This window comes from Chamaea fasciata, unplaced genomic scaffold, assembly GCF_029207755.1.
Source record: "Chamaea fasciata isolate MVZ Bird 193981 ecotype frontalis unplaced genomic scaffold, bChaFas1.0.hap1 SCAF_6, whole genome shotgun sequence".
Classification (NCBI taxonomy): Eukaryota; Metazoa; Chordata; class Aves; order Passeriformes; family Sylviidae; genus Chamaea; species Chamaea fasciata.
In genome coordinates, this window is record NW_027094091.1 from 9,425,186 (window position 1) to 9,438,806 (window position 13,621).

Here is a 13,621-nt window from a genome sequence, read left to right on the forward strand (position 1 = left end):
CCTCTGGGCAAAGAACCTTTTGCTGATATCCAACCTAAACCTCTCCTGACACAGCTCCAGCCATTCCCTCAGCTCCTAAAATGCTCCCAGAGAGCATCTCCAGGCATCACCCCAAAGAATCAAGTTTACAGATGTTTAAAGTCTACTCTGTAACATGAACTAAAACATGGCAGGAGGGAACACCTGGACGTTGGCTCCAACAGTGCGCTCCTGATCCAAACAAATGTAACACTCAGGTGGATGTAGATGCCAAAGGCGAGGTTGCTAATGGCAAAGGCCACGTTTAAAACCAGTGAGTAACCGTAAATTGGCCTTGGAGACACATAAGAATGAGAAGAGGTGCCACTGTGAGTCTTCCTGACTAGAGAAGATATCTGGCTAATAACTGAGGGAATTTCAGAAGCAGCTATGAAAACACAAAGTGCAATTTCATCCCTACGCAGTAATAAGAAAAGTGTTGAAATGAAGTTATTATTTTCTATTTAATTCTGGGTTCTATAATTATACTCCTAAATTCATTTATACTACTTCTTAACTGGTGGAAGAGATCTTTTTCGTCTGCATAGATAATAATAATAGTCCTCAATGAAAAAAATGAGTCTCCTTTCTCCTCCTGAGGGACAATAAATTCTCCCCTTTTGAAGGAAAAAGAGAAGAACAGAGACTATCCACCCTTTCCATCAGCTTACTAAAAGTAATAATACCAACCAAAATTAATTTTAAAACTGGCTTTATTTACTCTCTGGAACGAGGGGACTCATCTCAGATAAATTCAATCTTCCATGGCTTGCACATGAACAATCACAGCCTTGAAAATAATTTTGTCAGATACTCTAAAAAGTTTGCAAGATTGGATTTTTTTCCGTTTTTTTTAATTCTGAAAAAGTTTTGAAGGGAGCATAATATTTGATAGATTATTAGATGAAAATATTCTAAAGGCTTTTATAGCCTCACCCTTTAATTATACCTCCCATTTTAGTGTGAGATGTTCAGAGGGAAATGTTAAAGAGTATCTCAAAGTGAAACTAATTTTGTTTTCCACAGCAAATAAGGTTCTGATTCAGCAAACTCTGGTCTGTGTAAGCTTATATATGTGGATTTTTCCAGTTAACTCACATGGCTAATGAGTCCATTTATGTGCTTTAGTTCTCTGTCTGGGTAAGGTGTATTACATTGAGCTCCATAAATAAGTTAATTGTCTGAAGGCAAAAATAAATCATTGTAATCGGGGCAAACAGAATTCATTAACTCATATCATACAACGAGTAGGAAGCAGTAGTCATGTATTGGCAAAAGTAATTTGGGATTTTCCTAAGGGGACTGAGAAGCCTGAATGCTGATCAGCTCTCCAGGTACACAGAACAGTCAGGCAGCAACAAAGTAAGTGATCCGGCCTTCAAAATTCAAAATTAGAAACACTTTGCCAGGATGGACATCTCATGGCAAACTCTTTAGGATAACTCTGATGTACAGGGGGGTGCTGGAAGCTGGAAATCATTGTTGGGGATGGGAAAACCTGGGTTTGTAGGAGATCCCACCTGATGATTGAGTCTATGACACAATCACAATTTGAAGTGACTAGAAAAGATTAAAGTGTGCTAAGCAGTTCTTGTCCTAAGAAAAGTTTGGAAACTGTTGTTGCAGCTGAAAGAAGTGGAAAATCAAAGGGAAAACAGAGATCCTTTACTATGCAGATCTTTCATTTCCCAGAATCATAGAATGCTGGAATGGTTTGGTTTGGAAGGGACTTTAGAGACCATGCAGTCCCACCCCTACCATGGGCAGGGACACCTTTCACTGTCCCAGGTTGCTCCAAGCCCCATCCAGCCTGGCCTTGGACACTTCCAGGGATCCAGGGGCAGCCACAGTTTCTCTGGGCACCCTGTGCCAGAGCCTCCCCACCCTCACAGGGAAGTAACTCAAGCAAAGATTTCCCTCCCCTTCCAGAAGAGCTGCCAAAGCTGCACACCCAGAGAACAGGATGGGTTTGCCCCCATCACAAGCCATGACTATAATTCAGGCCACCTGGGATGAGCACTGGGTATGAGAATGCAATTTATGTTTGGCAGTTACAAAATTAAGCCTGTCAAAAGCTTTTTCTGTTAATACATAGCGACAGATGACTAAAATGGAGCTATGTTGGAGTGTTCCAACTGCCTGAAGTCTTACAGCAGTGCCATAATACACTCACGACCACAAGTGCATGTTACCTGTTTGCTCAAAGGGATCAGTTGATGTTTCAGCCCTGTTATTTGCCTCAAAAATTTCTTCTGTGATGTTCTCCATAGCTTTACTTGCAGTTGGCTCTCATTAGGGCAGAATCAAGGTAATTTGGGTTTCAAGTAACAGTTTCAGTTGCTGAAGAGATGTCCAAACCAGGTGTGGTTTGCTGCTTTTCTTATTTAAATCTTTGTCTGTTGACTAAAGTGGAAAGCAACATACACCTACTATCATAATAATGATGTTTTGTGGTGTCTTTTATTTGTTTGTTTATTTTACTAAAAGATGTCTAAGCAAATTGAATCAACTGGTTAGTCAACACTGAAACGACATGTTTTTTACCTCGGTAAACATTCAAAATCATCCCTGCAGTGGCTCACTGGAGCAGCAAAATAATTTATTCATTTAGATTCATTTAGATTTCAACCAGACCTACCTCACATTCCAGGCAGCACACATGCATTAGGGAAAAAAACCCAAATAAACAAAACAACAAAAAATCTACACAAACTTTGAAGACATTGGCAAATTATTGCTATTACTATGAAAACAGTAATGAAGTTTGCATCTACTGGCAGTTGTGACCAAACCTTCTCCTAGCTGATCAACACACTAACTGTGGTTCATCTACTAAATAACCTCATCTCTTTATTTACCAACTCTTTTGTTTTTGCATACACTTCTGTTTTGTGCCCGTTTCAATGTCAAGCTTTTCTGGCTTATTATACATGAGGCCGATTCCAAGGAGCTCTTGTATTTCTCTTACCCATGATACCGCGCTGTAAATCCCAACTTTCCCTCCCCAGGTGCTTTACATACCCTGATCATCAGCACAGCTTTCCTGATGTCCCGAACTCCGTCGTAGACCAGGCGGGAGGCGTCGATGAACTCGTTCTCCTCGAAGGGCTGGGGCACGTTGGCACTCAGGGCTTCAATGGCCACCTCCACTTGCTCAGCAAAACGTGGCATCACTGGGTTAGGCACAAGGAGAAGCAGCAGCATTAGACACCTTCTCTCCTAAGTGCTTTTCCGCTGCTCTGGGGCATGGATGATTTCCAGGAGACATGGCACACGCTGTCCTGGGAATTCCCAGGCACAGGGAGGCTCATGGATGGGTTTCTACCCACACTACACACGGACAGCTCTGGAACTTTGTCTGACAGCATGGAAATAACCATCTCTGTTCTCTCCTCCAATTGTGCAACAAAGAATAGTAAACGTCCTTCAAAAACTGTGATTTACTAACTTTTAAAAGGCTGCAAGATACCTGAGCAGTCAGTAAAGTTCATTTAAGAGCTTTACAACCTGAAATGAGCACAGCAAATATTTGTATCAAGTGATCAAAGCAAACTGTAGCCATTATGCCTGTTAATTTACATAATTTACACTCTAGTTCATACTAAATAATAATAATTTTATAAAGGACAAAATGCAAAATCAAGGATATACTTTTGTGAAGACACCTAAATGAATCTTCTGTTTCTTCACTATCACCATGTATATAACACAAAACATAGCCATAGATATTGGCTAAAATATTATCCTGTGGTATGAATTTATTTAATATACAACTTAAAACAACTATTCACTTCTGTAAATGATTTCAGGGCATTGCTTGAAGCAGCAAGAGTCTTTTCTTCAATTTTCATAGAGGATTCCTAGGAAGGTATAATCACTTTCTGCACATTGTGTTTGTAGGAAAATAACTCTTCCCCAGATCAGTCCTCTAACAACTCAAACCCAAATCCTACAAACATGAGCATCAGGTCCCACTGATTATACTGCACCTACATTCCTGTACCTGTTTACTCCTCTTCACAATTCTAACATTAATATTGGAGGACTGTGCTCATAGAGGACAAGCATGATCAATGTTTCATTAGAAACCTGGATTAAAAAAAATGCAGTTGGATTAATTCTTAAGAATTTAAGGGACTTGGGTCAAGTTTGAGAATTATAGATAGCCATCTTTTCATCATAATCACATCACTTTTATTCTAGCATTTAGGTATCCAGATCATGTATCACTGACTTCACTATTTTTGGCAATACAATTACAAGAACAGGAAATGATGATTCCCACAGCAGTTATTGCCTTTTTTTTTGCTGTTGTTGTTGTTGTTGTTAAAATATTACCTTTTCTGCTCATCTTCCCTATAAAACCTAGTTTTAATAGATTTACTGGTAACCTGAACCCAACTGATGGATACAAAAGGAAATTTCCAGTGTTATTTTCATCAAGAGCAGTGACATTCTTTCCCAGGAACTTCTACTGTGGTAGGAAATTATATTTTCTTCTTGACTGAATGTTCTTAAATTTATTCTAATGTATCTGACTAAAGGTAAAACCACAAAAACCACCATGATTTATGAATAGTTAACATTTTGAAGAAGTGGCAGCAACCATGAGCTCAAACTTTCTGGTTTTGGCATTTAAATATTACATATTGGATGCAACTCAGGAAACCTTTAAAGGGATATAGTGATTCAAATCTTGTTTATACATCACTATATATCTATGTGTTCATATAGACAGATGAAAGAACAGATTTGTATTTTCCATGCAGACAATATTCAGTAAGTTCCTGGGATACACTGGAGAAACGGGAAAAGATGACGGCAACAATAGACTTAAAAAAAGTAAACATTAACAAAACATTGCCAGGCAGAGGGGAAACATTTTAATTAGAAAAGAAGTTTGAGAGATATGGAAGGTTTGGAAAGAGTATTTAATAAATGCATATATCCAATTAACTTAATTAATAGAACACTTGAAAGAGTAGTAAGAGACTAATATGATTGCATAAGGAAGTCTCTAGCCTGAATATCAAAAAGCAATCATTAAAAAATACAATGTAAACAAGTAAACCTAAAGAGTAAAAGAGAAATTATTTCTGGCTGTTGGGATAAAAGAAGTTAAACTAGAGATGCAATAATTACAACAATAATTTTTTTAAAAAGGAGATAAAGAACCCTAGTATTTAGGGTTAAATTAAATTTAACCATAAATTTCTGTCTACAATTTCCTAACCAGCAGAGTTGGTCAGGTATTGGATATAATTAATAGCAGGTGCAACAGGCCTGAATTAGGAAGGGGCAGTTTGAAGAACATCTACATAAGCATAAGGAAGTTTATCTTTTACATTTGTGTTCAAATTAACAGAGTATAGTAAAATTTACCCTGTAGTTCTTAAGAAAAAGAATTGAAGCAATTTCTGAACCATCTTCAAGAACTCAAGAACAACAGTAATGATGAAAATTCCAGAGATTTGGAAATAAAACCCTCAACACTTTCCTATTTTAGATAAAGGTACATAATCCTTCTGTAAAACTTAATGTAAAGGTAGAGAAGACAGGAAGGAAGATTTATATAATATTCAGCATTCAATTTCAGTACCCAGAAATAAAATTAAACATGATGTGGAGCAATTACTTTTTAATTATCTGTAAATAATCAGCAGGTGCTGGACAGGCAACAGATTTGTGGAAGTAAGTTGCAACAAGCTTTAACAATATTTCCCTTGACAGGGCAGTGACAGTGGGGGAGGCAGATACGACACAGCTGGAATTTGTCATGGCCACATGTGATGTTCTTAGAACAAAACAAGGGAAATTTAAATTAAATGGTTGTGAGGTGGAAAGTTATACTTTATTCATATTCATGAACATGAAGTATTCATTCCTGACTACATTTATTACCTCCACTGGGTGTGGAAGCTTCTCTGATCAGTTCTGATTTTGCAGACCTGGCTATACTTCAGTCCCTAATTTACCTTACTACACATAAACATTACCTGCAGTTTCAAAATGGGAATATATATTAAACTGATTTATGAATTGCTTGCTTGCCAATCGTATTTTTACATCAGTGCTTGTTTTTGATTGGACAAGCAAGAAAAAAACACCTTTAATAGGGGGCTGTTACTTATTGCTTATCTAAGCATATGTTGTCATTTAATGCAGTGAAGTTTTTGAAAATTGAAAATTGAGTTGAGAAATGTATCATTTTCCAGTTAAGGTTATTGAGCTTTACCAAAAAAACCCCTCCAGTCTTTCTTCTCTATTATTTACCACACAAAGGAGGATATTCCTGTGCCAAGGGTGAAAGAACTACAAATAAAATTCAGGCAAAGGCATGAACTTGAATCTGGAACTAAAACGTGTAAATGCATCAGATAGAGAATGATTCATTTATTATACACAGAGAAATTGGCTATAAATTTTAGATTCAGAAGCATGTCAATACTTCTGGGGAAAATTAAACATTGGTTTCTCAGTTTGAGCTGTGGCCTTGAAAACAGTCACACATATGCTTAGACTGAAAAATGTGGTCCATTAACATCTCTCAGCCTAACTACATGAATTAATTAGGCACCTGCATAAATGTTGACAGAATCAGGTCCCAAGTTAATAACAACACTTCTAATTCACTGACTTTGTCATTCCAACAAAATAAAGATTTTAAAGCCTTTCTGTGGATGAGTTTCCAATGGCACTGAAAACAAGACCAATGCCAACAAAATCTAGGCTGCTGGAGAAAAACTGGGAATCAGAATAGCTGAAATTACTTCCATTTTATCAACTGATTAATTATTTTAATTTATTTTCCTGATGCAAAATAGAAATACAGCATATCACCATGTGTGAATTCATGCCTTGATCAAACTTGTACTTTTTTGTGAACAACTCTGTTCCACAAAGAAAATATTTTCTCTAAAGCTCTCCTTGTTTTTCTCCCACCCACCCATATCTCCTACATATTAAAATTATCAAGTAATTATCTGTTTCCTAAAAATATATTCCCTGTTGACTTTTTCTCCTGTGGCAATCAGTTTGTTCTGCAATTTTTGTACTTAGAAATATCACTGCAAATTTTGTTTAGTGATATGGGAACAATAAGATCTTTGACAGAGAGAGAAATGTTAGGTTATATAATAAAATTATTGCACTAAAAATTAAAAAATGTTTGGGCGTTCTCGTTTGTAGCATTAGAACAAAAAGTTTCATTAATATGCAAGATTAAATGAATGCCTTGCTGATTTATTGCACTTTTATGGCCTTATTATTTAAGAATTTGAATTCCTCAGAATCTTAAGTAGATGTGAATGTTCAGAAATGTGGAAAGGGATAATTAAGACACAAAAAAAGCAATAAAGGTCAAGGACCCTCCAGGTGCATGGGTTTCTAATTCTCAGTGGCATCAATGGGAGTCAGGAAATTTGGTCTGGTTTGTCTCACATCATACAACTGAAAGTTTGAAATCTCTTTCCTTATACCAGGCAGAGAACAGTAGATGCTTCCATGAGACAACTAACCACACCTACCTCACTTTAAAGAGTCAGGTTCAGCTGGATAAAATTCTGATTTTCCTGTGCCCACTAAACAGAGAGGGGGGTGCTTGGCTTAGATCAGATGGCTGCTTTAGATAACCAAGTTCAGGCATAAATCAACCCAAGTTGTGCACCAAATCCTGGCACACTTTTGGCTCTGAATCAGGCTGAGCACAACGTGGCTCCTTTCCATCCCAGTCTCACTGGATCTGAAGGGTTCCCAGGAATCTCATCTTTGGGGCATTTTTCTGGCTGGAAGATGAGTTTTGAAAGGCACCAGCAGAGCTATTTCTTAGAGCTTTATCTTGAAAAGACGAGCACCAACTTGACTCTTTTAGAACCCAGGGATTTGGATCCAAGGGAAGCACCCTTCTGAAAGACCAGGGGTTGTTCCCTGGAGCCAGACTGTCCTCAGAAAAATCAGGTATTTGAGCTGCAGAGAAGTGACTGCTCTCCTGTACCCACTGCACCCAGCTGTGCCCTCTGGCTGGGCCTCATAGCTCAGTATTCTTTCACGCATTTGTTCCCGTCCTTATCAAAATTGATTTTCCTTATGCCGTGTTGATAGAGACACATCATTTAAGGTGCCAATCACCTTGTCTATGTAGCTTTTAAATGGCTATAAAAATCTGGTCAGTTGTGGGTAAGATTACTCAAGAATGACATGGCAGTCTAAAGGTTTGGACTACCACACTGCTAAAAGTTTCAGGATCCCTGAAACTGTCTGTGCTTCTCCTAAACACCATAGTTGTTTGTGTCACATAAATCAAGAAAGTTATCTAGAATGATGGGCAGGATTGTAAACTTAAGGATATCAGGGGAGACTAAAAAGGAAAAAACCCATGAACGATCCATTACGTTACAAAAAAAAAAATGGATGCTGTCTTAGAAAAAAAGCTCAGCCATCATCCAGATTTAAGAGGTTTTAGTATAAAACATTCACAAAGTTACAGCTTAAAATTTTCAGGGCCCTGGATGAAATTTCTTCTGTTGGTGTGGCTTGGGGTTTTTTGTTTGTTTGTTTGTTTGGGTTTATTTGTTTTGGTATTTTGTTGTTGTTTTTTTTTTGTTTTGTTTTTGTTTTTGTTTTTGTTTTTTTTTTTTTTTTAAATTTTGTTAATTTACTTAACTGAAGAAAGAATGCAGTCTACTGGGAAGTTCAAGTATTTAAACCAGGTATTTAAAAGATCATTCCTAAGGAATATCTGACATCCTCTCTCAAAGACAGCACAGTTTCTCGGTTTTGTTTGAAGGATGAATAAGGAATGAAATATGATACCTTATTTAGCTCAAAGTGTTTGTCAAAGCCTGTTTCTAGAAGAACTGTACATTCCTTATCAGAAGATTCTATATACTTCACAGAACATTTTTAAGTCCTGGTCTCATATCATATAATTTACATTTCAGTTATGACTATTATATTGCTAATTGAAAAGAAAAAGCTTTATCAAAGTCTACTGAAACATTACATAACATACCATAGAATCATAGAATCACTTGGGTTGGAAAAGGTCCCTCAGATCATGGAGTCCAACCCTTAACCCAGCACTACCAAGGCCACCACTGACCATGTCCCCAAGTGCCACATTCACACAGCTTTTAAATTCCTCCTGGGACGGGAAATCCATCACTGCACTGGGCAGCTTTGCCAGGGCTGGATAACACTCTCTGTGAAGAAATTATCCCTATATCCAATCTAAACCACCCTGGCCCAGCCTGAGGCCGTTCCCTCTCCTCCTGCCCCTGTTCCCTGGGAGCAGAGCCCGACCCCCCGGCTGTCCCCTCCTGTCAGGGAGCTGTGCAGAGCCACACGGTCCCCCCTGAGCCTCCTTTTCTCCAGGCTGAGCCCCTTTCCCAGCTCCCTCAGCTGCTCCTGGTGCTCCACACCCTTCCCCAGCTCCATTTAGGGTATCAAACCCTGTGCATCTCACACTGGCGACTCAGGAAACAGGAAAAGCAAAATTAGAGCAGAATACTATGGCACAGGGAAGGATGAAACATCACTGTCCAGTGCACAAGACCATCTTTTTCCTTCCTGCTATTTAGTGATTCACTTTTCCCCTGATGAAATGGTTAAAAGTCAGCTGTAAAATAATGAATATCCACACCCTATAGCAGTTTGCAGTGAACACAAGACTTTCAGGAAGAATCACCCTTCACTGCCAAACACTGATTTAGCCATGGCCCATAAAAACAAAGCTCTCAGGCTTCCTTGAATTTATGGCCAAGTCCTGACCCTTCAGCCCCCTTCTGTTAAGTCTTCTGGTACTTCCCAGAAGGCTCCAACTTTACATGTGGGTTTATGCAACCAAGCAGATTGATGTGGGAATGAAAGAAATGGATTTGCCCATGTGAAGCCCAGGTGAGATGGACACTTCAGAAAATAATGGCATGTCTGTAGCTAAGTGTTGGGAGACTGGGACACACACACAGGAGGGAAAAACACACCTTCAAACTTTGTCTTCACTGAACTGCCATTCACAGAAAGATAAATGTCAGGGTAGAAGCCAGGTACATCCCAAAGTGGACAGAGGAGGAGAACAAATGTCAGCTGCAGGGACATTTGTGTCTCACCAGCCTCCCTCTGCAAAACTACTCATAGTGAGCACCCCCAAAATATTATTCCTGCCAAACAGAACTCCCTTCAGGTTAATATTTCAAGTGAAAGAAAACTCTTCAGAAAATTCCGTCAAGAAAGCAGTCTCATGCTGTTGGACACCAAGTAGGTTATGTAAAAAGCAAACCACCCTTCCTGGCTTAGCTATAAGTTTGTGTATATCAATATGTAGGTGTGTGTAGGCAAGGGAATGCAAGGAATACCAGTGCTTTTATTTTAAAATATTATTGTACAGTTCACACTTGTATTCACAAAACATTCTGTTGGAGTTGGTGGATGGATATTCACTCCATTTCTCTGCCTATATTTTCTAGACCTGGTAAATTTCTTTCTACTTCCACCACCATCCTCCTTATTTCAAAAAATGGCTTTTTAAAGCACGAAATGTTTTTGAGAACAGATTTGAACAGTGACTAAATAATACGGGTTTATGAAAATGGGCATTTCTATTATATTAACCATTTCATTACACAAGGTGTCTGGCACATCCCAAATAGATAACTCTGGTATTTTTTAAACTCTCACTGAGTAAATTCACATCTAATTCTTGAATTTTCTTTGATTATGTAATCCTTATCTTGACCTTCTTCCATTTCTGGAAGATCTTTAGGTTGTGGAGAGCAAAGTGGAATCATCTACTTGGGGTATTCAGTGAATATCCTCCTATAAGCACAGCCTAACACCTGCAGCAGTGATATGAGGCTGTTGAGCATGGAAAAAGTATCAATTCTCAGCTGCCCATCACAATGCCACAGATTTTCTGAGACGATGAATTAGCCCAGAACCTTTCCGTCAATGCAGATAACATAGATTTAATTGTTCCATTTGCCTAGAGAAATTAAATAAAAATATCTTTTAGTCTTGTCTTTCCCTCCCAAGCAGCCCAAACTGCATTCTCCTTTTGGCAAATTTTGCTGCTGCCTATTCACCTGTTAATGAATGCATCATACACCAGCCACGGCTCTGACCCTGAAGTGTCACAAGATTTCCCCTCCTGCCCGCTGAGAAATGATCACTTGTGCTCTGCTCATGCCTTGTCACCAGCTCTTAATCCATCAAAGGCCTTAACACTCACCCCATGGTTACCCATTTGCCAAACAGCTGCGTGTGCAGGACGTTAGGAAAAGCCTTTGAAAATCTAGATCAATTACATTATATTCTCCTTCAGCATTGTATTTCATTTTTAAACTTTACAAGTAGAGAGAAAAAGAGCTAGCATTTCAGCTTTGAGCTACAGTGGTGATTTATTCATCTCTTATGTCTGATTTAATTGCTTTATAATGCATTTTATACAATTTCTTAGTGTATTCTTCTGTATATTAAACAGAGTTTCTCCGGTTAAAAATTCTTCGGATCAAACCAAGCTGTAGTAGAACACAATCTTGGGTGTCCTCTGGTCCTTTTGTAAAATACCTTTTCTTTAATAATGCATTGATTTTTTTTTTTTTTTTGGTATGTGACACCTTGACCTTTGGATTTCAGGTTAGCGAAACTTTAAAGAAAATGCTACAGTACTTTGCAGAATAAAAGTCATAATTTGATCAAAACTCCTGGATAAACGATCTCATGCTCTCAGGATGATGGTACCCATAAGTTTTACTATAACTACCTGAACTCCCATAAAACATGAATTTAACATCATTTATTTTTTAACTGGGCTCCATTTTGCATCTTTTAGCTCTCCCTCAGATTCAATGGGGTTTTTTTGATTACAGCTATTCTTAAATTCATCTTCTTGCTTCTACATTTTGTTTCCCTTCATATCACTGCTGAAAAATCCATCTTTCCCACATTTTAGTATCAGCTTTGATAACATCATTGAGCTGCCTTTTCCTAGTGATAAATATCTTTAAATTTTGTCCTACTCACACTGATAAAACTCTCACAGGCTTATTGCTGAATTGCCAGTAGTTCTGATTTTCAACATTAGTCCATTCTGATAAAGACAAAATTTTAAAAAATTGTGTCAAAGCAGAAGTCAAAGCGACCTACTTAAAACCAGGGAGTTACAAAGTTACTGGGATATTTTTAAAACATGCTAAAAGCTGAAACTCCAATTTCTGGTGTGAATCAGTCGATTTCAAATTTCCCACGTCCTTCCCAGGAGTAACCCAAGTAATACGGTACTTGCTGTTCCAGGATGGTTTCCAGACAGCCCAGTGCAAATTGGAGGAAGAAAAAAAAAAGTTGGGAAGTTTTTACAGTCTTTCCCAGGCAGTTCCAGTCCTACTTGATCTGCTCTTATCCCTTCCATTTCCCATTCATTTCCTTTCATCACAACCCTGCAAGGTCTGCTCCAGTTCTCCCACCTTAAATCCAACCCTCTTGACCTTTAAAGAATGCCACAGCTTTTTCTCATTCCTGAACCTCAAAAATCTTGGAAAATAGGATCTGGCCTCATTGCCAGTTCCTTGATTTCTTTCTAGGGACAATTCATTTTATTTGTTTAGAAGCACAGGCTTCTTGACTTCTGTTTTTACAGCTTTTGAAGTAACTGCTGAGAACAGTTCAGTCTCCTCCTCGGTGAAGGCAATGGGAAAGTCTCAGGTGGCCTTGGTCACTCTGGGCACTCAGCAGGATGAGAGTTCAACATTCAAACAGCAATTCTCCTCTGTTTCCTCTTACTTCCTTCCTTTGCCTTCATCCCTGCTTTTACTCTTTTCTTTCTTCTCTTTTCCTCTCCACCCTTCTCTCCCTTTTTTCCTCCGCCATGGACAACGTGTGACATTTCAAAGCTTTCTACAAATCTGAATGCCAATATAACATTTAACAGAGGCCCCCTCAAAAACAACTCAACCTAACCAAACCAAACAAAACCCAACCAACCAAAAAAAACACAAACAAAAAAAAAACCAAAACCAAAAAACCCAAAAAATCCCCCAAAACAACCCCCAAAATAAAACAACAACATCAACAACAACAAAAACACCAAGAAAACCGAAAAGCATCTCTAAACCAACGAATCAACCAAGAAAATTGAACCTTGAGGCTCTGGTTTACTCCTGCACAAGTAACATCCACTAAAATCTATGAGTTTGTGGTTGTTCCCAGTGAGCCCCATCAACTCTGTGGTTTTATAGGTTTCATCTTGAATTTATAAGAAAATCAGCAAGTGAGAGCTAAGTTTTGGTCATGGTTTTTAAAGGAAAATGAAAGTACTGTATTTTAAAAGGACATTAAGCAGTCTGTCACTCCCCAAAACTGCTGCCAGAGAAAAGAACCCAGCCTCCACTCAGTACTTGGCTTTAAAGGCAGTTTGTGAGGCAAGCACAGGCAATAAAGCACTGAAACACTAGAAAACCCCACCCTATACATTCCAATGGCTGTAAATTAAAACAATAAATGAAACTTGTGGGTGAGACTGGTTAATGAAGCAATGTTTGCAGTTTCCATTTCTCAGAAACTATCAACATCATTTTCATGAGAGATTAATTTTCTCCCTCCTAAAAAATTA

The 13,621-nt window shown here is 38.3% G+C and overlaps 1 protein-coding gene across 3 annotated transcripts in view; it reads right to left on the reverse strand.

Annotated features, from left to right (window-relative positions):
* CTNNA2 (catenin alpha 2) overlaps window positions 1-13,621 on the reverse strand; it is a 466,643-nt gene that overhangs the window by 42,587 nt on the left and 410,435 nt on the right. For all 3 annotated transcript variants that reach the window (XM_066185389.1, XM_066185388.1, XM_066185390.1), the window contains one exon: window positions 3,040-3,191. In XM_066185389.1, the coding sequence (XP_066041486.1) occupies window positions 3,040-3,191 (152 nt within the window). The remainder of the gene's footprint in view (window positions 1-3,039; window positions 3,192-13,621) is intronic.